Source organism: Acomys minous, assembly GCF_964271855.1.
Source record: "Acomys minous genome assembly, chromosome: 9".
In the NCBI taxonomy this organism is placed as follows: domain Eukaryota; kingdom Metazoa; phylum Chordata; class Mammalia; order Rodentia; family Muridae; genus Acomys; species Acomys minous.
The window spans coordinates 6,257,868-6,282,733 of record NC_140490.1 but is presented as its reverse complement, the minus strand read 5'-3'; the positions used below and the strand labels follow the sequence as shown (position 1 = coordinate 6,282,733).

The window sequence follows — 24,866 nt, the reverse complement described above, 5'->3', positions numbered from 1 at the left end:
ATACATCCTGCTATTGGCATGGTAGACACTCTGACAAGTTCAGAAGTTGTCCTTCTTATGGCAAACTGACTTGTGACATAAGGTTTATATTATTTACTGTTCTTGTCGTTTTGACAAAGTTCATGCCAGAAACAAAGGACTAAGAGCTTGCCGTTCCGTGTAAGTCAGTCCATCATGACAGGCCAGGCACTGTGCAGCAGCTTGCTCTGGGGTGGTGTGGACCTGTGGCTAACACTTCTAGTTTGGGTGCGACAGGGAGCTGTGCCAGGGTCACTCCTCCCTCAAAGACTCGGGGTGGCCTGCCTTTTTCTGTCCCAGTTCTATGTAAGAAAGGGTCCACAGTGTCCCCACGCAGTACCACCGGCTGAGGATAGAGCTGAAGCTCAGGAGCCTGTGGGAGACATGTTGTACTGTAACCATATCAGGTACCATGGGGGAGGAAGATAGCCCTTTCAGCTAAAGGCCCTGGGACAACTGTCTGTGAGATTGGATCCTGAAGTCATGTGTGCAATTAACTCAAAGTAGACGAAAGACTTAACTCTCAGATTTGGAATAGCTTGAGTTTGGCAAAATGATACTTTGTATAACTACAAAAAAAAAAAGAAAGAAAGAAAGAAAGGAAAAGAAAAAATGTAGTTTTGTACTTGAAAGAATTGCCTCCATCTAGTATTTGAGTTGTAGCTATGTGCTAAAGAATTTACCTAGTAATGCCAGGAAAACACACAGACACACACACACACACACAACAACAGCAACAACAACAACTTAAATTTTAATTGTTTTCTCTCCTATCTATTTTATATTTTATCTCGATTATATAGAGAATTATTAGGACTCAATGAAAAGACAATTCAATTTAAAACCATGCAAATGCTCTGGAAAGATTTTCCTTTTTAAGAAGCTGGCAGTAAGCTCATGGAAGGATGGGTAACATCACTAGCTATCAAGGGAATTGAAATCAGCCAAGATAAGATAGCTTTGTGTATCTGTTTAGGATGGCTGTTGTCAGAAGGACAGCGATTTTGAAAAGCTTATGCAGAAATGAATGCACACAGGCACTGCTGGTGAGAATGTTTGTTACAGGGTGTAGCTTCTCTGGAAACCACCTTCTCAGTGCTTGAGTGTTTGAATATAGAGTTGCCAAGTTATCTAGCAGTCTACTATGAATGTACTTCAGACTGAGAAGTTCAAAAAATGTACATAATTTAGTTTTTTAAATTTTCATATAATATATTTTGACCATAGTTTTTCTCCTTCCAGGTACTCCTCTTTCCCTAATCACCTAAATTTATATTCTTTGTCTTTCTTAAAACAAAAGCCTCACCCTAAGCAACAACAACTACCAAACAACAACACACACACATGCAGAAAATATGGAGTCCATCTTGTGTTGGTGGACTACTAGGCATGAGGCCAGCACTGGAGTTTAGTTGATTATACCCAGTGGCACTTTATTAGAGAAAACCAATTTTGCCTCTCTTAGCATGTGTCATTTGCAAACAGCTTTTTGGTTAATAGTGGGACTTTGTGCCTATTTCTCCTTCTGCCTGCACACATTTTTATAGCAAGACCATTTGTAATAAGATAATGATGGAACCAACCCATTTGTCCATCAAGTATTAAATGACAAAGTTTGGAGTATTCATATCCTTAACAGAGGAAAAACTGATCAATGCTATGTCAAAGAATTTTGAAACTAGGTGAAATCATAAAAGCCAGTCATAAAGTATACATTCTACACTTAGTTATTTTTGAGATCACAAAGAGTCATATTTTTAGGGACAGAAAGTATGTATTTTCCTTGGTCTTGTATATTTTTTGGAGCTAAGTAATTAAGAACTGAGGGCTTAAGGTTCTTTGGTTTTTTTTCATGTTATAATATCTAAAATTGCACGACTCTGGCTATTTCAAGCACTATTGTATTGTTCATTTTAAATGAGTTTGTAAACTGTATCTCACAAAAGCTGTTAAATTTATGTAGATGTTTGATCTGATGTATATAGTTAGATTTTACATGAATGTGATTTTTTTTTCTTCCCATAGTACATTGGTCATATGTAAATTCTCTATTCATTATATTATAGATACCTTGGTAATTCTGTAAAATATCTCATTTTTCAGTACCACTACCCATCTCAAGAAAATAGTTTTAAGTATTGAGAATCTGATTGTGGCAGATGTGGCTTTTACATGAATATAATTTTCAAGTGAAAACTCAAATTTTATTATTAGCAATAAACCTTGACAGTATTTTTTTGAGTGAAAGGCTTACTTTTTTCTCTTCCAAGAAAATGTCTGCCAAATGTCTGCATCTGAATTACGATCATTTGTCTGCCAGTCATTATTTCAGATAGAAATACTTTTCCATGAGAAAGCAGCCACCTGTGTGGGGACTCAGCCTCGTGAGCAGCTAAAAGCAGCCACCTGTGTGGGGACTCAGCCTCGTGAGCAGCCTGTGTGAGAACTCAGTTTTCCTTGGGAAGCTATGGTCCTTCACTCTCACTGCCCGTTTTCAACTTTGGATGTGCATTTGAGGGTCAATATTTAACAAACCCCTATGCATTTTACTGCCTCCTGCAAAATGTTTTAATGGAAGTACCTGGCTGTGAAGAACTGAATGAGTTACTAAGTAGTAGGTCTTGATTCTGCCGCCCTTGTTCTTTCTTAAGCACCAGCATGAATTTGTCCTATAAAAGCTGCAGCAGCCACATTGAGAAAATGCAAATAGCATCTCAGCATCGCGGAGATTGAGTTGCCCTGCATTCTCCTGACAGGCCATCAATGGGTTGTTGGGGTTGTTTTCCCTCTCACTTTTGGTCTACAAACTCCTTCCAGTTTTCTGGTACTGTGTCTGCATGAATATATCCTTATAACTCTGTGCATTTGAACTCAGCTCACCTTTCTCTAGGTTTTCACGGTGTCTGCTTCCTTGTTCTTACTATCTTTCCCCATTACTGTAATGTCCCCATTACAGAAGCGTCCATCAGTCATGCAGTCGGGGACATTACAACTATACTCAGTCTTCTCTTTCCCTACCTCCATTGCTTCTATTTCCTGCCTTCCTGGGCCCCATTGGGGTTGGGATCCTTTCTCTCTCCTGTAATACCAACCAGCCTGGCAGTGTTCTTCCTGTGTCCTGCCTTGTCTTTGACTCTCACTAAGTGAAGTCACTTGGATTTCTCCTTGCATTTTGCAAGCTGACAAATAAGCCTGGAAGTCTCACTTAGTGCTGACAGAAGCAAAAGCCTCCTGGGTCAAAGACAATGGATGTTTTTTTAGTTTGGGCACAACTTCAGCATCTATCCCACTGGGTCAGCTTGGCTCTGCCGTCACCAGGGGCACCTTGAAGGTGAGTCCAGGCAGAAGCTATGCTCATGGAGTTTGCTTACTTTACAATGGAGGAGCCCTGACTCTAGGAACACCCACCCTCAAGCCTCCTTACCTGAATGTTCCCCACCCTCTTTTCTTCATGAAGACACTGCTTTCATCTTTTAAGTCTTCTTTCTACACTAATGTCTTAAGACAGTCCAGGCCCAGCTTGCATCCAAGTACTGCAAATCTCAGAGACCGGCAGCGTTATCTCCCCACGTCGGTTTGGGTTTCTGTACATTGTTGTAAATTATCTTTCTGAAATACAGACTGGTTGTTTAGCTGCCTAATCTCACCCTGCTTCTCAGTGTAACACACCAGTCCTTCACAAAATTTGCTCCTGAGGACCCCATGTTTGCTAATTTCCTATGTACGCTGCGACCTGGAAAGCTCTTTGCACGGAATCCACCTTAGTTTGCTTTTCTTGTTTGCAACCTGGGGGAAATCTTTCTTCTTCCAGAATCAGCACATGTGTCATTTTCTCTGACCTTCCGTCATTCCCAGAACTATTTACTGTTTTCAGATCTTTTGTCTCAGCCTCTTGCAGTGCTCTTGATGTTTTTGTTTCATATCCCCTTCTTCCTTAAACTGTAAACTCCTCAATATTTTATTCATACTTATTCCTTTACAGGTAAGAATGCGTGCTTACTGTAACAGTGTCCTACTGTTTCCTGTTTTTAAATTTTAACTGTTTTGTCAGGTGCTGTGGCACACATGATTAATCCCAGCACTCAGGAGGCAGAGGCAGGTGGATGTCTGTGAGTTTGAGGCCGGCCTGGTCTACAAAGTGGGTCTAGGACAGCCAGGGTTACACAGAGAAACCTTGTCTCAAAAAACCAAACCAAACCAAACCAAACAAACAAACTGTTTCACAGTGGTACATAGGGGCAGACTACCGCGTGAGCTCTGCAGACAGTGGTGCATAGGGCAGACTACCACGTGAGCTCTGCAGACAGTGGTGCATCGGGGCAGACTACCGCGTGAGCTCTGCAGAGATGTGGAGTCTGCTTTGATGACTAGTTTTTGATTCACATAGCCTTCCATTCAGCACTCTGCAATACAGTACTTCCTGTTTGTATCTGAGGACAACCCAGCTCAAAATACAGTCACCATTTGGAGTGGTACAGCATAAACGTCTCCATAGCGCCTTTGAGAGTGCTCACTGGGAATTTCTTGAAAGACCATGGCATCCTCATTTTTACTCTCGCTTTAACAGTAGCACGCTCAATGGAGAATCGAACCAGTGAATATAGCTTTTCTGCCTTATAAATGCTGCATACTTGCTCCCTGTCCCCAGCCCTCTGGGCGTTTCACGTTTTTGCATTTTGTATGCATTGAGAATATATGTACAACTGTCTATATTTGTGGATTTTCTCCACCGATAGCTGCCATCCTATGACAACTAGTTCCATATCATTTTCTTCCTTTAACGAATGGTTTGGTGCTGCAGATGTACACACACACATCCCTACAAACGCTTTTCTTATAGTATTTTATGTTCATGGCACAGTTAGATAGTCTATTCCTATCTGAAATAAGTAGCTGAATTTACCTCTTTTCTGGGTTTGTTCTTTTTTTTTTTTTTCCCTGTTTTATTTCATTTTACATTTTTGGTAAAAATATGATGGGGGAAATTGTTTCGGTTACAGTTGTAAACAATGTATTGTAATGCCTAGTAGTAAAATCTCCTTCTCTACCCTCATTACTCGGCCTTTTCAGAATTTGTTGTTGGGTTTTTTGTTTGTTTGTTTGTTTTTTAATAAAGCAAGGCTTCCAGGAAATGAGAGTTATACTGATGTTTTCCTTGAGTCACATTGTAATTTATAGGTTGTCTTTGGAGGGTGAAATAACTTTTTGAAAGGCAGCCTCTCAGTTTGTAGCCTTGACTGAATATTATTTTGTAGACCAGGTTGGCCTCAAACTCACGAAGATGTGCCTGCCTCTGTCTCCTGAGTGCTAGGATTAAATGTATTGCCACACACAGGCAATTTTTTTTTTTCCAAGACAGGGTTTCCCTGTGTACCCTGGCTGTCCTGGGCTGTCTTTGTAGACCAGGCTTGCCTCAAACTCACAGATATTTGCCTGCCTCTGCCTCCCAAGTGCTGGGATTAAAGGCATAAACCACCATGCCCATCTGGACAGCAATATTTTTTAAATAATAATGTTTGGGGATAAATTTTTGACTTTTTGTCTTACATCAAGATTTTCATCCTTCATTCATCTTCTCTGACCTTTTATTGCAAGAAATTTCAGTCATGCACAGAAATACAATAGTGTACTAAACCACATGTACTTACTATCTAGTCATTGAGTGACAATATAGATCAGCATTTTACTAGATGACGTTAATCTTGACTATAATTTTATTTCATACATAAATGATTCTAGTCACTTGTGTAAATATGAAAGCAAGTGTGGTAATAGACTTCCCTTTCAATTCCAGAAAGGGGGGGGGGGCGCGGAGTAAGGATGGAGGCAAAAGAATCTCAAGGTCAAGGGCTACAATAGAACCTGCCAGGTGAGGGGGAGGGAGGGAAACAAATTGTTTTCTATTAAAATCTTTCATAGTGGGGGCAGAGGGATGGCTCAGAGCCTAAAGGCAGCTCCTTCTCTTGAAGATGACCTAGGTCCAGTTTCCTGCACACACATGACCCCTCAAAACTTTCTATAATTCCAGTTTTGGGGCATCTGCTGCCCTCTTCTGGCCTTCACAGACACTGCATGTCTGTGATGCACACATGTACATAAATTTAAATATATATTTTAATAAACAGAGTATTTCACAGGGCTTATCATGAGTTATTTTTTTATTATCCATTATCCATATCATTTTTGGCTTTAGTTTTTCTGTTTTTCTCAGTGATTGTGACATTCTGCTTTTACCCTTTTAACATATTTTCCTTACCTTAGAATAGAGAATTCCATAGGTCTCAGCATGCTGTTAGTAAACGACAGTGGTACCATGCAAAGTTCAGTAATATACACCTGTCATTTATCATAATATTTCATTCTCATGTAATAAAATCCCATTTTAGCAGCAGTGATAGATATTACCAAAGTAAAATTTGTTTAACACAATTAAAATTTCTAATTTTTGACGTCTCAAACAATATTGTTCCTCACATAGCGATCATTTTCTTTGTGCTGGAAGCCTAAGATACATTAGTTAACAAAAACAAGTTTCTGATTTCATGAATCTCCTCTTCTGTCAGGGAAAAAGATCATATAATGGTTGTAAACGTAAGTGGCTTAGAAGGTGACAAGAGGGCCAGCAAGATGGAAGGCGGCAGCAGACTTTACAAGTCGCCCTCTGACTTCCACACCTTTGCAGTGATGCTAGACACGATGCGCACCAATTAAATTCCAAAACATCATTCATTCATTCGTTTTTACTTGTACGTCTGCGTGAGTGCGCGTCTGTGTGTGTAGCTGAGTGTTTGTCCCTCAGAGCTGGACTGATGGCCACTCTCAGGACAGCCAGACCTCCTGGCCTTGTGATTCTCCAGCAGTCACACTTCACTGACGGGAATGGGAGCAAGAAGTAGAAAGGAAAGCATGGGAATTTTGACTTTAAAGGGACATTTTCAGCATAAATGTTCAGAAGATGTGACCTGAATAAAGAGGTTAAAGAGTAAGTGGAGACGTGCACAGTATCCATACTTGACAAGCTTTAGGATCCTTTCTGTTCAGCATGGGTGGAGATGGTGATGATGATGATGATGATGATGATGATGATAGTGGTGGGATGATAATGATGATGATGATGATTAGGAGGAAGAGTTGAGATAAGTGGCAGTCACAGTGATGGAGAGTTCTGGAAGAGCCCCATAGGCTTCCGTGGATCTTGCCTCTTGCTGAATGTGCAGCACTGTGGAGTTTTGAGCAGATGAATGCCATGGTCTCACATTTTTAAAGGATAGGGATATTTATCTGTAGGTACCTAGAGTTGAAAGCAAGGAGATTAGGAAACGGTTGTAACAGTGTGGACAAGGTAGGATAGCATGGGTGAGTAGTAGCAATGGAATTAAAGAAAAGGGGTTGAGATCTAGAAGCAGTTTAAGAGTCAAGCTCAGAGGCTTTTTCTTTCTTTTTTTTTTTTTTTTTTTTTTTTTTTTTTGGTTTTTTTCGAGACAGAGTTTCTCTGTGTTGCCTTGGCTGTCCTGGACTTGCTTTGTAGACCAAGCTGGCCTTGAACTCACAGCAATACGCCTGCCTCTGCCTCCCGCGTGCTGGGATTAAAGGCGTGCGCCACCACGCCCAGCTGCTCAGAGGCTTTTTCATTGAACTAGATGTGGAATGTGACCAGCGTCCTCCCTTCCTCTGTTGACGGTCTTTAAAATCATTCCCTGGCATCCTATTACAGTCTGAATAAAATTTATATCCTTACTATACCAACAAGGCCACATAAGCTAAAACGTTTGTTGTGGAATTATTAATTGTAAATATTGATTCATATAATTATTAAGGCATAGTTAAATGAATTAAATATTCTATTAATATTAAGTCTTAATAATTCCACAACAAATTGGTACCCCACATTGGGTGCCAATTGTAAGTGGAATTAATTATTCTATTAATATTAATGAAAGTTATTTATTAATACAGCAGCAGTTATTCCTTAACTTACTATTTTATAAATAAAAGACACAGAATCTTGTTTGATTTTATAAGCCTTAAAACACTAAGGCTCGGCAGATATCAACTCTCTTAAGCTATCTCGTCTGCTTCCCACCCCAAGTCCCCATAAATACTTGCACATGTTCCACTTAGGCTGCTTCTGCTGCATCAGGCCAGCCCGCAGAGAACAAGCTGCTCTTGGCCAAGTGCTCCTGGTTATGCTAACCCATGGCGACCTCCTTTCTTCCTCCTCCCTCTCTGCTCTTCATGATGGTCCTTCTGCAACCCCGTATGCCCATGAACCTTCACTCTACCTACCTCTCTTTTGTCCAGCCTAAGCTGTAGACAGTTTTATTAGCCAATGGGGATAATTCGGGAGGCAAGGTTCACACATCATTTTGAATACATGAGGATTTGCTCGTAGGACAGGAAGGATCTTGGGGGGCCAGCAATTAAAACATTTGAATACATAGCTCCAAACCAACCCCAACAAACTTTCTTGGGTTTTCCAGCTTATTTTCATCCTTTTTTTTTTTTTTTTAAGATTTATTTATTATGTATAAAGCATTCTGCCTGCATGACAGAAGAGGGCACCAGATCTCATTATAGATGGTTGTAAGCCACCATATGGTTGCTGGGAATTGAACTCAGGACTTTTGGAAGAGCAGCCAGTGCTCCTAACCTCTGAGCCATCTCTCCAGCCCTTATTTTCATCTTTATTCAGCTGTGTGTTCAGTTAGTTCAATGTGAAAATCTTGTGTGACTTTGAAGAAAGAAGAGCCCTGCCTCTTCTTTGGGTTCAGGAAGTTCCTTAAACTCATTCTTTGTCTGATTCTTCTTTTTACATATTTACATATTTTGTGTCTACTTTAGCTTTCTCGATCCTTCTCCTGCATTAACCTTAGCAGTGTTTTCCTACTTGGTAGTTTAACCCATTTTTGTGATTGATAGTGCTTGGGTTTTGTTTTGCATTTGTGTGTGTGAGGGGGTGTGTTTATTTGCATGTCGCACTACTGTGTGGAGATCAGAGGACAACTTGCAGGAATGAATTTTCTCCTCCTGTGTGGGTTCCAGGTCCCCAGGCATAGCTGACTGCAGCTTCACCTCCTGAACCATTGTTCCTTCCCTTTGGTTATGTTGTGAGATAAGACGAGGCTGGGTTAGCCCGGCTGACCTTAAATCCCTGCAGTCCTGGTGCCTCAGCCTCCTGAGTGCTGTGCCTACCAGGAGTGCATCACCGTGCCTGGCTTTTGTTTGTTTGCTTGCTTGCTTCTTTGCTTTGTCTGGTAATTAGAAACTCCATGACATAAAGAAGTCACTTTACAGTGTGTGTTCCTATGACAACACTGTGCCTAACCCTAGAACACATTCTATAACTGTCATCAGATTGAATTACTGACTTAAATCAGTGAAAAAAATGAACAAACAGAATATGTACATTACATGCCAAATTTCAGTTCAACCTTGTCAGTTCAACCTTGTGATTTTGATATTCTCTTTTCTTAATTAGTCTTTTCGTATTAGTATTGTCATGTGGTCATTAGTGACACTTGTCACAAAAATATTTGCTCATTCCAATCCTCTCCATTATTAATGGCTAGAGAGACAAATCCCTAAATTTTAGAAAATAACTGTCCTTACACTGTCATGCTGTGAGGAAGCATGTCAAAGGAAATGTGAAACAGAAGCTTTGGATGTGCCCCATTCCCACCCCAGTTATCCCTTGAAGCTATAATCCCAAAGGAAGGGAAGAAAAAAGAGAGATCTACAGTATGAGTTCAGGTCTGCTACTGTAAGTGTTCAAGAAAGGACTCTGTTTCCATGGCAACAAATTCATGAATTTCAAGTGGAAAATTTTCAGCATATGTGACTGATAAAATTGTGGCATCCTGATTCCTTTTAGTATAGGATTGTTCTTTATCAACTTAAAAGATTTTGAGCACCCCTACTAAAATTAACTAAAAATTTTTTCCACGTTTCTGTGTGTGAGCATATATATATATCATGCCTTATTTGAGGAGGTCAGAGGACATCTCATAGGACCTTGCTCTTTCATGATGTGGATCCCAGGGATTACACTCAGATCACCAGGCTTACCCCTAAGCCCCTTTACAGTCTGAGCCAGCTCATCAACCCTAAAATCAGTATAAATTTCTATAACACTGTTCTTAGGTTATTTATTACACTCAGGAATTGTGTTCAAGAATATCCTCATAAATATACTATGCTTGACATCAAATGTTTGGATTGGTTTCTGCTGCTGGGGAGGTGGGTCAGTGGCTAAAGTGTTTGCTGAGGAAGCATAAGGACCCTTGTTTGGATCCCCAGCACCCACATGAAAGCCAGGCAGCATGCATCTGTAACCCAGTGGGGATTGGGAGACTTGAAACCAGTGAATCCCAATGGCTCACTTGCCATGTTAGCTAAAAAGCCAAACTCCAGGACCAGCGAGAGACCCTGCCTTTAAAAAAAAAAAAGAAAAGTGAGAGCTTTAGGGCAATTTTCTTAACAAATATATTTTATTATGAACGTTTTAACTGAGAGTAACTCACTTATAACCCTACTAACCTAAACAATAGGAAAAGGAGATTAAAGAATACAATAACGAAATGGTAAGGATATCAGTTCCGAGGAACGATTCTCCTGGCATAATCAGCAATATTTCTTCTGCTGGAACCTGGAGCCTCAGTCGGAGCCCGGAGCTCTGAAGCCCCGAAACCTTCCCTCAAGCAGTTCTCTCTAGGAGCATCTCAAAGCTGAGTGATGAACACCCAAAACTACCCCAAGTCTCCAAAGGCCCGCCTCTTGTTTTTGGCTTACGTTTATACCTCCTCTCAGAATTTGTTCAAGGATGTTTTTCAGCTAGTTAACAACCAATCTATCCCACATGGCGGTTCGACTTCTAAGGGGATAAACATCACTTGTTCTCTCACAAGTCTTTTCTCATCCCCCCCACTTGCAATCTAAACAAAAAACATGTTTATCTCTCCTTCAAAGACCAGTAGAGGAAGACACTCTGCCAAGTTCTAGCCTCCACATTCTCACACACATGTTCGCACATGCATACTATGCACACAATTTTTGAGAATAAGAATCACTAATCTATACCTGATATTTGCTAAACAAAATGATAGTTTAACGTATCAGTTTTCTTGATATAAAAGACACCTCGGCACTCTGTAGATTGTCTTGTCGTAAATGCTTTCTCACTGGGGTTCAGGAATGCTGTTGCGCTTTAAGTGCTCTGTCATATTTACAGCCTTCTGCAGCAGAGGAGAACTGCAGTCAGCGATGATGATGGAAACGATCGCAGGTAGACTTAAAACACCAGAAAGCACGGGCAATTGTGTGTGATGCCTTGAATCCTTTCTGAATGAAGTGATCGGCCATATGTGCCACCCTTGTGCACCCTGCAAGAAGAGGAGGGATGTGCCCTGATGCTAACTGTGCATGAAATGGCAGTGTTAGAAGATATTGACCAGATGTTTCCATCTCAACAAATAGCTTGTTATGTGGCTGAGTGAAAATATCTTCTGCTGCTTTGATCACGTACACCTTGAAGGAAGGGGTAATTTAATAGAGGCCTGTCGTAGTTCATCATCGTCAGTAAACTTTGGCTTGACCTTTGCCTTATGTTTTTGATGTCGCTGCTGATAGGTGTTGATGAGCAGATGTTTACTGCCTTGGGGTTTTTGTTTTTTTGTAGAGTGTGTGCTAGAAATAGTAAAGGAGAAGGATGTCTCGCTTCCTTTCTCGCTCCTTGGTTGCTAGTTACCTGCTTCCTTGGATGTTGTGTGATTTCTGGGCAGATGCCTCCTAGAGACATATTCACTTCAAAGACCAATTACTCTTTTCTAAAGGTTTCTTCATCTCCTGTCCTTGCCGACAGAGTTTCAGTTTGCCGTCATGACTTTTTATGGTGATTCATCTTTTATAAAGTATATCTTTCTGTATATTGTATAGCCATAAGTGATAGATCCCTAGAGCACTATTGCGATTTCCTAGAGCATATGCCTGTGACTCTTCCCAAGCCTGCTTACACTCTAGGCCTTCCAGGGTGCCTTTCTTTTCTTTATACTTTTAATTTTTAAAATTGTGTGTAGGGGGGTTATGTGCAAATGAGTGCAGGTGCCCAAAAGGCCAGAGGTGTCAGATCCCCAGAACCTGGAGTTACAGGTGGTTGTGAGCTGCCTGACATGGGTTCTGGAAACCTCACTGTCCTGTGAGAGAGCAGTATGTGCTCCTGAGCACCGTATGTCTGGCCCTACGATGTTTTTACTCACCCTCCCCTTACTCGGTATCAAGGGTGAAGATTACCAGGACACTTTTCTAAAGTCCGTCACGCTTGCTAGCTATTCTTCTTCCCTTTCTGAGCATTCACTTGTAAGAACAGTATAAGACTGGGAACCTTATGTTTAGTGTTCATGTTTCATGAGGTGAGATAATGCATGAAACACTGTCATGACACACAGCACATGCTAAGTATTCAAAATTTTAGTTTTATTGCCTGAGGGCCTGATGCAGACTAAAAAATGTTCTCCCATCAAGGTCCAACCCCTTCCAAGTGCTCAGTAATTTAGCTCACAACTATTGTTTTTGTAAATGGGCAATACATACCATTTTTAGTAAAGTCTTTAATATTTAATTTTAACACAATTTTTCTTAAGTTATCTGAAGAAAATATTTTAGGCATATGAAGGAAATTGAGATTTTTAAATAACAGTCTTTAAATTATGACAAATATGTAGTAGAAATAAAAGTCCTTTGAGTTTTAGAGCATTTAATGGTGCCCACCATCTCTTCCCATTTGAATCTGCTCAGATGTACCTTTCCTAAAATGCCCTGTCATATCAGGACACTTGTATCATCCCAGCTCTCACAAGTCTGAGGCAGGAAGAGTTCTGCACCTTCCAGGTCAACCTGGGTTATGTATATAGTCAGTTCAGAGCTAGATTGGGCTACACATAGGAACACCTTGTAAAACAAACAAAACACCCTATAAAATAAACTAAATAGCAAATTTTTCTTTATAGAACATCATTTAACTCCTGAATGCTGATACTAAGGAAAATAATACACGCCTTAGGCACATCTTAAATAAAGAGAACTTCACAAGCAAGAAACTAGTTCAAAAATAGTGGGAAGAATCATTCTGTAAGCCTCAGTAGGAAAGAGCTGGATAGCTGTATTGCCCACTTGGCAGAAATCTTGATCCTTCAAGGCTTCTGGTGAAAGTAGGATTTAATAAAACTTGAAGCTATACCAGGTACTGTATTTTTTTTTATCATTAGATTTTGGAGATAAATCCTTGATGCCTATTTCTGTTCGTCTTAAATTAATTCAGTGAGAGTTTCAGATGATATAAGTTGCCTTTGACAATTGTAATGTAAGGGCTGGTGAGATGGCTCTTCACTTAAGTGTACTTACTGCTCTTTCAGAGTTCAGTTCCCAGCACCCATATGGAGCTGTTCGCCATTACCTGTAATTCCTGTTCCCGGGGCTCCATTGCCTTCACCAGGCCCCTGAGAGCAGCCTGCACTCACTTTCACATACCTGCACACAGACACACAGGTATATACAGAATTACATCATTTAGACAGTATTTTTAATGATTAGTATTTTTGGTTTTAAAAAAGTTATTGTTGTTGATTTCTCCAATCCTGTAACTTTGTTTGTTTGGTTTTTTAATAGAACACATCCTCCCTGGTGTTTCTGTGTTCTGACTATATTCTCTTTATCCATTCTGCTCCTGTCAATAGCCTGGTCCCCATTAGTAATTTCATATAATCTATAAATCCTCTTCTGGGAAATGCACAAGAGTCAAATGCTAAGTGTCTGGGTAAGAAGTAACTCCGTTGATAATGGCATTTACCATACAAGTCTAATGACATGAGTTCCATTCTCAGAACCTGCATAAAGATAAGAGATAACCAAATGTCCATAGTTGTCCTCTGACCTCTGCATGTGTGAATGTACAAACATACCATGCACATAAGGAATAGTAATCTTTAAAGTAAAAAATAGAGATTACAGTGGTATTAATGATACTGATAGCATAATTACAACAGTAATAATTATAATAATTAAAATTTATTCCATTGACTTTTATTGCCAGATTCTTTATTCAGCCCTAACTACATAAATGGTTGTATCATCAGTGATATCTCTATATATAGCACATTCAATATACTTTGTGTTCTGTAAAAAAAACTAAAAATAAACCAAAACTGGTCTTAAGAAATAAATTCTCTCTCTCTCTCTCTCTCTCTCTCTCTCTCTCTCTCTCTCTCTCTCTCTCTCTCTCTCTGTGTGTGTGTGTGTGTGTGTGTGTGTGTGTGTGTGTGTGTGTGTGTGTGTGTGTTTGTGTTTGTGAACATGCATGTGATTATTTGGGGGTGGCCCTTTGAATGTATGTACATGCCATGATGTGCCTCGGAGGGTGAAAGAGTAACTTTGAGTGGTCTTCTACTTGGGTTTCTGGGGACTAAGCATCACTTTCAGAACCTGCAGAATTCACACAGTGAATCATTTAATTATCCCCGATAGTGTTTACTAGAACATATTAAATATTATTTTTATTATAAGAACTCATCATTACAGTTTTGTGTTAAAAAATATCACAATCCTTTCTGGAATAATTCCCTCCCTCTCTCTCTCTCTCTCTCTCTCTCTCTCTCTCTCTCTCTCTCTCTCTCTCTCTCTCCTGGGGAACTCTTTCTTGTTCTACCATTCTCGGCCTACCTTATGTGCGTGCTCTCTTATCTCTTCCTTTTTCCTTTAAAAACTTATACGTCTCGGTTCTTACTTACCATTGAGGCTAAGGGGAACTTTTCCTTCCTGCTTTCTAAATCCTTCTTGAGGTCTTTGTAACAAAACATATTAACAAAGGGATCGATTCAGTTTAAGCATTACATGGCAGAGAGGAAATGGTGACTGATGAAGATATTAGCAAATGTGGCTGGTTTTATATAAGGTTTGATAAAAAGTAAAAAGTTGTTGGAAAATGATAAAGGACAAAGGAGTCCGAACAAAAATATTAAATAAAAAATTAGCATGGCTTCTTTGTTCACCTCAGTGTCCCTCATCTTCATGGGTCACTTGAGGGAGTGAGAAAAATGTCCTTTCTGCAATTGTTTCTCAAATTTCATCTTAAAATCCTCACGGTACAAGTGCTGCTTCGTGGATTGCCTTGTCATGACTCGGGTGGTGTGTGTGTCTCAGCTCTCCTGGGCGTTGATCCTCCATGTGTGACACCAACCCTCGTTTGTATGCACACGTCATGTGATAAGCAGTATGGCACTTTTGTTTGGAATTTCTGTATATTCTTGAACTAAAAACCTTTCTGAAAAGATAACCCCATCTTTCCTGTTTGTTCACTTATAATTTGTTGAATGTTACTTGCACAGAAAATAGCAGGTAATCATTTTGATTTGGAAATGCAAACTACAGGTCTTTCAGTTGAGCCAAGAAAGTGTGATGAACAGGAAAATAATTAACTGAAGCTAATTTATGATAGCAGTGAATCTGCTGTGGCGTTACCCAATATCAACATCCAGTATAGAACTTGGAAAAAGTTTACTTAAGAAAATGGAGTATAAGGCTGGGAGTACAGCTCAGTACTGCATGCACTGGAGCTGTGCACACTGTGTGATCCCAGGACTTGGGAGGCAAGGAGACTCTTCCTGGCCAAAGCCACCCTTGGTTGCATAGGGAGCTCCAGGCCAGCCTGGGATACCAGAGATCCAAGAATGTGGAAGGAGAGGGAAATGGTTAGTGAGCAAGAGAGGAAGAGAGCGTATAGAAGAGAAGCAGAGCGAGTTCTGAACTGCAAGGTAGGAGGAACAGGGCAGGCAGCAGAATGGCGTGCTGCTTCAAAGATGGCTCTGTCCCGAAGCTGCTTGTGTTAAAGGCCTGCTCTGTTGAGGAGAGGACATTTTAGGAAGGTCCCTCAGCATGTAGTAGATTGAGGGGAAGCAAAGCTAAAGGCAGGGGAATAACTGAAAATGGCCGCAGTTCCTCTAGAGGGTGAGGGTGGAGAGACTGTTAATGGGTACAGATTTGTTTTTGAGACATTGAAAATGCCCTGAAGTTAGGTGATTGAGACGGTTACACAACCTTCTAATACATGGGGTGAAAGTTAAGGTATGTGTGAATATGTTAAAATTCTAGCAGGGCGTGATGGCGCACGCCTTTGGTCCCAGCACTCAGGAAGCAGAGGCAGGTGAATCTCTGTGAGTTCGAGGCCAGCCTGGTCTACAAAGTGAGTCCAGGACTGCGAAGGCTACACAGAAAAACCCTGTCTCGAAAAAAACAAAAAAAGAGAAAATGTAAATGAAAGAAGTTTTTGCAGTGCTCCGTTGAGAGCCTCTACCCGCTGAGCCTTCTCCCCCACCTTGCTCTCGTTTCCAGTTCCTGTTCGTCATTTGACGGACACTTACTGTTATATCCCAGTTTTGACGTTCCATTTTTTTTTTCTTTTCAGCTGTGCTTTTTGGTTTTCCTGAAGTGCCTGTTTTCTCTGACATAAAATTTCCTGTGTCTGGCTTATCTTTCAACCATTTTAGTGTCTAGGCATCATTTTTCATTGTTTAATTATGAATTAAATTAAAGCATACACCTTATCTCAGAAGTGACTTGCTCTCAGGCATCATTGGCAGCGATACTGCCCTAAATATTGCAGCTGGGTGAATAGAGAATTCATCTGAGAGGTGAAGTTAATATTAATAGAAATCTTTGAAAATGTTGCTAAAGACACTTAATGTGATGCTTGATATGTCATTTATTCAGCACCCGTTTAGGTTCGGTTATAAATGTACCCTGTCTGGTTCCTTGCGTTAATAAGGCATGGGTTTTTATAGTCGCGCTCATTTGCTGAGAAGCCTCCATGTGGTTCATTATACCTGCCGAACGGTGCTCACACTCCGTATAGCACCATTTAATTATCTTGCCTAGGCCTAGATTTCCCACTAGACTTTCCCTTCCTGTATGGTTGCTCCATCGTTACACTTCTGATATTCCTTTAGTTATCCTTCTTATTCAGGGTTGTTTCCGTGAGCTCCTGTTTCCCCCGGCTGTGCCCCCTGTAGGGCCCCTATGATCGGGCTGCAAACACGCACAGACTTCCCCGGATGTTTTGTGAGACTGACCTGTGGCCTACTGAACTAACAAGGCCCCTTCCACTGCATGGTTTAGGCTTTCAAGGGCAGCGCAGTGACATCTGTCAGACAGCAAGAACCACTCCTCCAGATCTTTCCCTTTTGCTGTTATACTGCTACTGTCCTTTCAATGACTCCGTTGGTACTTTGCAAAAAACAAATTTATTTGCAATTTCTATGATTAAAAGTCAGTACTTAAAAATCAGAGTGAAGTGATGGGTGAGTGTGCTGATGACAGACTGCTCGGAGACTGGGAGTTTGCACTGCCCACCAGATACTGTTAGAAAAAAATAATATTTCAGGTAGAATTAGGGGCACCATAATACTGTTCATAAAACACAATGTGTGCTATGCTATACACCTTTTTTTAAAAAATTCATTGTTTTAATTGTTGGGAGGCAGAGACAGACGGATCGATGTGAGTTCGAGGCCAGCCTGGTCTACAAAGTGAATCCAGGACAGCCAAGGCCACACAGAGAAACCCTGTCTAAGGAGGGGGGAAAAAATCATTGTCAGTTCCAAAGACTCAAACATATCTTTTAAAGACAATTGATGATATCATATATCTTTGGAGCCTCTTGTTATCTCTTCACAGCAGTTAATGTATCTCTTGTGTGTTTTCTAGTAATACTATGCTGCTCCTATTCCTATTTAAGTGGAATTAAACAAACTCAGGCATATATTCCAATAATGGTTAGATTTCCTGTTGCAGTTAGGCATTTCTGATTCTTACACTATCCACATGACCAGACATTTATAATTGAAGAACTTAGGCTTTAGCAGCATTGATATCTTTCAGAGTAATATGCTTCATCTAGCTCCTCTTTCCTATTTCATTTCAGAATGACCTTTTTAGTTCCCTTGGATGTCTTGTTGAGGCATCAGTTAGGATTGTCATTATTGTGCTATCTTCCTTGGCAGACATAGACAAACGTCTGTTCTCCTTATTTAGGACACCAATGACAGAGCAAAGTAATGATTCCATCAGAGCACAGCTCAACAAACCGAAGAGTTTATTGGGTTTCCGGGAGCATGGGTGAGGGTTACTTCCACAAATCACTGAAAAGTCCTATTCCAGCCGGGCGTGGTGGCGCGCACCTTTAGTCCCAGCACTCGGGAGGCAGAGGCAGGTGGATCTCTGAGTTCAAAGCCAGCCTGGTCTACAAAGTGTGTCCAGGACATCCACGGCTACACAGAGAAGCCCTGTCTGGAAAAGAAAGAAAGAAAGAAAGAAAGAAAGAAAGAAAGAAAGAAAGAAAGAAAGAAAGAAAGAAAAGAAAGTCCCATACAGTATAAATGGCAGCCTCCTGAAAGCTCCATAGTTGGAGAAATATTCTCTATTATTCTACAACAGTGGCTTTCCACCTTCCTAATGCTGTGACCTTTTTAATAGTTTTTTATTCAGAACATTTATGTAGATTCCCTATTTTTTCTCGTATTGCTGAAACATGCACAGATTACATGTAGCCAAAATTTTAACAGTCACTGTAAAGTTTAGCTTGCTGTTCTTTGAAATAATTTTCACAATTTGTCCTGCATTCCTTTCTCCTTTTTTATTTAAATGATTTATTCAGATTACATCTCAATTGTTATTCCCTCACTTGGATCTTCTCATTCCCCCCTCCCTCCCTCTTTCACTCTATTCCCCTCCCCTAAGTCTATGACAGAATGGGACCTCCTCCCCCACCATATGGTCACAGCCTATCAGGTCTCATCCAGATAGCCTGCTTAGCCTTCCTCTGAGTGCCACCTGGCCTCCCCACCAAGGGGAAGTGGTCAAATAGGGGGAACCAGAGTTCATGTCAGAGTCAGTCCCCACTCTCCACACAACTGGAGAATGTGCTGTCCATTGGGTAGATCTGAATAGGGGTTCTAGGTTTACTGCATGCATTGTCCTTTCAGAGCGTATTGGTATGCATTAATTTCAGTGAGAGTGCCAGGCTTCTGTCAGAAACTTGCCTCATGGTAGTGCATATGATGTCAGGGTCCCTTCCGTCAGAGGCACTGCTTATTATCCGGCATCTGAGACTCCTGCACTTGCACCTTTATGATTTATTTTCTAGTTGTGCACAGCACAAGGGTAATTTCTCCACACCCTCACTAACGCTTCTTATTTTCTACTCTTTTTATGGTGTCAGTCATGATCAGCATTAAACAACATCTAATTATGCTTTTGATTTTTTTATTTTCCAGATGGTTAGTGCTGTCGCGCACATTCATGTGCTTAGTGGCTGTTTGGATAATTAGAAACACACCTGTTCAACACCTCTGGCCACATTTCACTCAGGTTTCATTGTGGTGCTAAATTTCTTTAGTTATTCAGAATAGTAGCCGCTCATCAGATACTTAATTGCTCTTGTATCTTGATCCTTCCCTTTGCTGTTCACTACACTAGGTCTTGTTTCTTGCACTCATAGTTACTTATTTACTTTTGCTTTATTTGACTTTTGGTTTTACTTCCATAGAAAATATTGACAAATTCAGTGTCTGGAAGCCTTGTCATGATATTTTTATGTCTGAGTTTTCTCTTTAAAACTTTTCTAGCTTCACAAGGTATCGTAGAGAGTAGTCAATGCACGTGGATCCTTTCGTTTGTTTTGTTGTTGCTGCTGTGCTGGAGTTTGAAACCTTTGACCATATACATGCCAGGCAAGCTGTCCCACTAAGCTGCATCCCTTAGCTCTGGAGACTCAGCTTCCCTGTGGAATTCAGCCTGGCCTTGAACTGTATCCTAAGACAGCCTCTGTTTCCCCAACCTCTTCCCTCTGCCCCCCAAGTGCTAGAATCGCTTAATTGGATTGTTCTCTAAGCCTTTCCTTTGTTTTGTTTGTATCAAACAGCTCATCCAATTTATTCAACATGTCTTCCATGAATAGACTTTATTGTTTGTACATTATTTCATTGTAAGGACAACATAAAAAATATTTACACCTGTAGCATTGTATTTACATTTTAAGGATAAATATCTGGAAGTAGGTCTCCTTCTTATCCAGCAGCTAGTGTATGTAACTTCTGCAGTTTTCTGTTGCTATTTTGTTTGTCTCCTTATTTATTTATTTATTTATTTATTTATTTATTTATTTATTTATGGTTTTTCAAGACAGGGTTTCTCTGTGTAGTCTTGGCTGTCCTAAACTCACTTTGTAGACCAGGCTGGCCTCAAACTCAGAGCGATCCACCTGCCTCTGCCTCCCAAGTGCTGGGATTAAAGGCGTGCACCACCATACCCAGCCGTCTCCTCATTTCTTTATCTCTCAAATACACACACATACACACACACACACACACATTTTGTATATGTTTAAATATACACATATGTTTAGTATTTGTATACTTACACATATTTGTGTACATAACAAACATACTCAGTATTTGAAAATATATTTATTAAAATATGTTTGTGTTTTTATTTGTTATTGTTATTTATTTGTATTTTATGTGTATGAGTGTTTTTCCTTTGTGTGTGTCTGTGCACCATAAGCATGTAGTGCCCATGGATGCCAGAAGAAAGCATTGTATACACTGGGATTAAATTATAGACAGTTGTGAGCTACATAGTGTGTTTATCAGGAATTGAACCTGGGTCCTAAGCAAGCGCTCAACCCCTAAGCCATCTCTCCAGCCCCCTATGTTGATGCTTTTTTAAAAATATATTTAATATACAGAGAATTTTAGCAACTGTATTTGAAACAAAAAGAGATGGTCTCTTTAAAATCGCTAATAAAGTATGAGAAGCCTCAGGGACTTGAGCTAATTTAAAGAGTTCAAATCAATGAAAACCATGCATATTAAAAGAAGTCCATTATGAATCATTTACAGCCCAAATTCTAAAGTTTATTCTAAGAATCACTTTAATGACATGGTGAGATATTTAAGTTAGGATTTTAACACTTCTATCTTTATGAAACTTTAATATTCATACATACATGTAATGTTTTTGCACCAAATCCATACCCCAATTTCTTCCCTCCCCACCTCCCACTCTTTGCTCTTTCTTCATGTGTTTTCCCTCTCTTTTGACTGTGCATATGTAGATGTAGGACCATCTGTCTACTAGCAGGTGGGTAGCCTCTCAGAGCTCTTCCCGAACAAAACTGACTTTCCTACCCCCCCAAGCAGTAATCAATGGCCAATGGCTCTTCAAATCGAGGTGGGGCTTTATATGCCCCTGCCTTCTCAGTACTGTGATTTCGGTAATGTTGGCCTCCTGCACGTCTTACTCAGAATGAGTGTGTACAGCAGCCCTGTCACAGGTAAATACTGTTCCAGTGCAGCCATTGTCTTCCTTCCTCTTTCTCGCCGGCCCCTGAGCTGTGGGGTAAGGGATATGACCTCTCACTGTGGCACGTGTTCCACAGTATCTTATTCTTTGCACCTTGATTTAATTAATTGCCTTCTACTTCCTGTGATGCAGGCTCAGAACCTCACTCTTCCTCCAGTACTGAACACCTTTCTTCCCTTTTTGGAGCAAGGAGGGGACGGCTGTTTTTTTGTTGTTTTTTGTTTGTTTGTTTTTTTATTTATTTATTTATTTATTTATTTAGACAGTCTCTTGGAGCCTAAGCAGTTTGCAAGACTGATCATCTAACTCCTGATTTTCCTGCCTCCATCTTTGAAGTGCTGGGACTTCACGCATGCACCACCATGCTCAGCCATCATTTTTAATAGTGTTAAGCATGAGCATGTTCTAGCATAATTTATATATAAATTATTTCAAGAAGTATAAAAATATTGATTACCATAGCTTATACATGTTGCTCATTGTATCTTGGGTACTATGCTCAGCTTTGCATATACATTAACTTATATTATTTCAGTTCATCTTGAGCTACCTTATAAGCATGTTTTTATCATTTCCTTATATTACAGATGAGAAAAGTAAACCGTAGAAAGGTTAAGTGATGCCAAGGTGGTAGCTCATATCTATTATCCCATATCTATTAAAGAGGCTGGGACAGGAGCACAGCTATGGGTTCTTGTTTAGCCTGTGTTCTTTGTTTGTTTGTTTGTTTTGTCTTTTTGTTTTGGTTTTTTTTTTTTTTTTTTTTTTTTTTGCTTTGTTTTCTGTTTTTCGAGACAAGGTTTCTCTGTGTAGCCTTGGCTGGCCTGGACTCGCTTTGTAGACTAGGCTGGCCTCGAACTCACAGCGAGCCACCTGCCTCTGCCTCTTAAGTGCTGGGATTAAAGGTGTGCGCCACCACCGCCTGGCTAGCCTGTGTTCTAAAGTGTGTTCTAGAACAGCAAAGGTTCCAAGATCAAGGGACATGTTATTAATATAGTTATGGTACCACAACCAGTCAGGGGCAAACATTATGTCAGAACGCAGTCTTCAAAGTGGATTCTTTGCCATGAAAATTCTATGCTTGTTCATTTTATTGGCACTTTGATATTCCTATAAATAGCCAGCATTTGATTTAAAAGTCTGTATAACTTTACTTTCTGAGTTCTGAAGAAGTATCCTCTGTCCACCCTCCAAAGTGGTCCAGCCTGTGTCTGTTCCTCATGTAGTAGGCTGTTTTGTGATGTATATGGCTGTTTCTGTCAAGGTTGCTGTCCTAAGCAGCAGTGCAATGTTGAAGTTGCATTCATCGTCCTCACAAAGCATGCATTTCATGCCAGAGTCTATGGCTGAGTCCTGAATTCCCTGTTCTGTTTCTGAGCCATTCGGTCATTTATGTTCTGACTTTTCAGTGGATGATTCAGGAGCCACACAAAGCAGCAACATTCTTTGGATGCATTGGAACAGATAAATTTGGGGAGATCCTGAAGAATAAAGCTGCTGAAGCACACGTGGATGCTCATTACTACGAACAGAGCGAGCAGCCGACAGGAACGTGTGCTGCATGCATCACTGGCGGCAACAGGTAAGTCCTCATCAACCTGATCACCCTCCCCTCAGAGCGGTGTAAACACTGATGAACCCTGAGTCACAGAGTGTGAGGTTAACTTCACATTGATAATCATTTTTAATGTTAAATAAACCCTTCTTCCTTATATTTTTTTTTACCTTAACATGTTTAATTGATTTTTTATCATTTAATAATTTCATGCATTTATATAATGTTTTATAAAATCCACTCTTCTGTTTCTTTCCGTCTCTTACACACACACACACACACACACACACACACACACACACACACACAATTTCTGCCTCTAAATTTCATGTGCTCTGTTTTGTTATTGTTATTTTTACGGATGCATGTGAAACCATACATGCAGTTTCTTAAATTTAGACTTTTAAAAAATTTCGTGTATGTGAGTGTTTTGCCTGTGTGCAATATGTGTGTATCATATACATGCTTGGTACCCATATTTGTCAGAAGAGGGTGTCAGATCCCTTGGAACTAGGATTACAGTTGGTTGTGAACTACTGTGTGTGTGCTAGGAACCTAATGCTAGGTCCTCTATAAGAGCAGCAAGTGCTCTCAGCTGCTGAGGCTTCTCTCCAGCTCATGCGTTCCATTCTTAAGGACATTAAAACCTCCTAGCACCGGCTGTATGTGCGTAGAGAGCACTGGCTACTGCAGCATGGCTATCAGGGACCACATCACGGAAGAAAACTGACTTTTCCTCCCCCAGCAGCCGTCAGTTGCCGAAAGCCTCTCAGCTAAGGCTGGAACTTTATGGGCCTCTCTCCAACTCATTCTTGAGTCGTGGCTGGTTTGATCTAGTGCAGGTCACATGGGTACAATTGTAACCACTGTGAGTTCATACGTGTCACAACACTGGTTTTCCATAGACGTCTACAACGTCTGGCTCTTAAAATCTTTCCACCCCCTTTTCCTTGGTGATTCCTAAGCCTTTGGAGACGTGAGACAGCCCTATTTAAACTCCTTTTATATGTATACATATTCTAGGACCTTCTACAGCAGTAGGTTTCCATATGGCTTCTTCCATATTAGTTATCTCCTCCGCTAAGCTCTCCCATCGCCCATCCTATTTAACCCCTTCTGTTCCATTAATCTCACTCAGAATTATTGTTTCCAACATCACCCTTCTATCTATGAATTTCATAATTTAAATTTTTCTTTAAAGCTGGAAAATAGCACATTTCCATTATCCACTTATCAGTTGAAAGACACTAAGCTGTTTCCACTCACTGGCTATTGTGACTAGATCAGTAGTGACCATGGAGGAGCACGCATCTCTGTAGCAGGATATGGAGTCCTTTAGGAATACGTCTCTGAGTGGAAGGGGTGGATCATGCGGTTGATCCACTTCCAGCTCTGGGAAGGACCTCCATCCTGATTTCCATAGTAGCTGTACCGTTTTGTACTTCCCAACAGTGAATAAGTTTTCCCCTGTCCCCACAACCATACCCGCATTTGTTGCCTTGTTTTGTTTTTTATCTTAGCCATTGTCACTGGGGTAAGATCTGATTATTTTGTTTATTTTTAGTTTCAGTTTACCTGAGTCGGCATCTTACACTTGTAGGCCAGGTTGTCTTCAAACTCTTAACTGTTTTTCCGCTATCACCTTCCAAGTATTGGGGTTACAGGAGCGAGCCTTCAGGCCAGCTTCCTTTTTTGTTGTTAGTGTTGTTTAGTAGGACTTTCTTTATTTACTTACGTATTTATGATGATGATATGCTTGTATGACATGTGTGCAAACCGTGGCACACATGTGGAGGCCAGCGGGCAGCTCTGAGGCTCTCTCCTGCTGCCTTTACATTGCTTCCCAGGATTGAAGTCAGGTCATCAGATTTACGTCATCAGGCGAGCT

The 24,866-nt window shown here is 40.5% G+C and overlaps 1 protein-coding gene across 3 annotated transcripts in view; it reads left to right on the top strand.

The window, feature by feature from the left end:
* The window catches only part of ADK (adenosine kinase), a 390,229-nt gene that overhangs the window by 157,183 nt on the left and 208,180 nt on the right, over positions 1 to 24,866 (top strand). For all 3 annotated transcript variants that reach the window (XM_084795010.1, XM_084795009.1, XM_084795011.1), the window contains exon 5: positions 22,833 to 23,005. In XM_084795010.1, the coding sequence (XP_084651136.1) occupies positions 22,833 to 23,005 (173 nt within the window). The remainder of the gene's footprint in view (positions 1 to 22,832; positions 23,006 to 24,866) is intronic.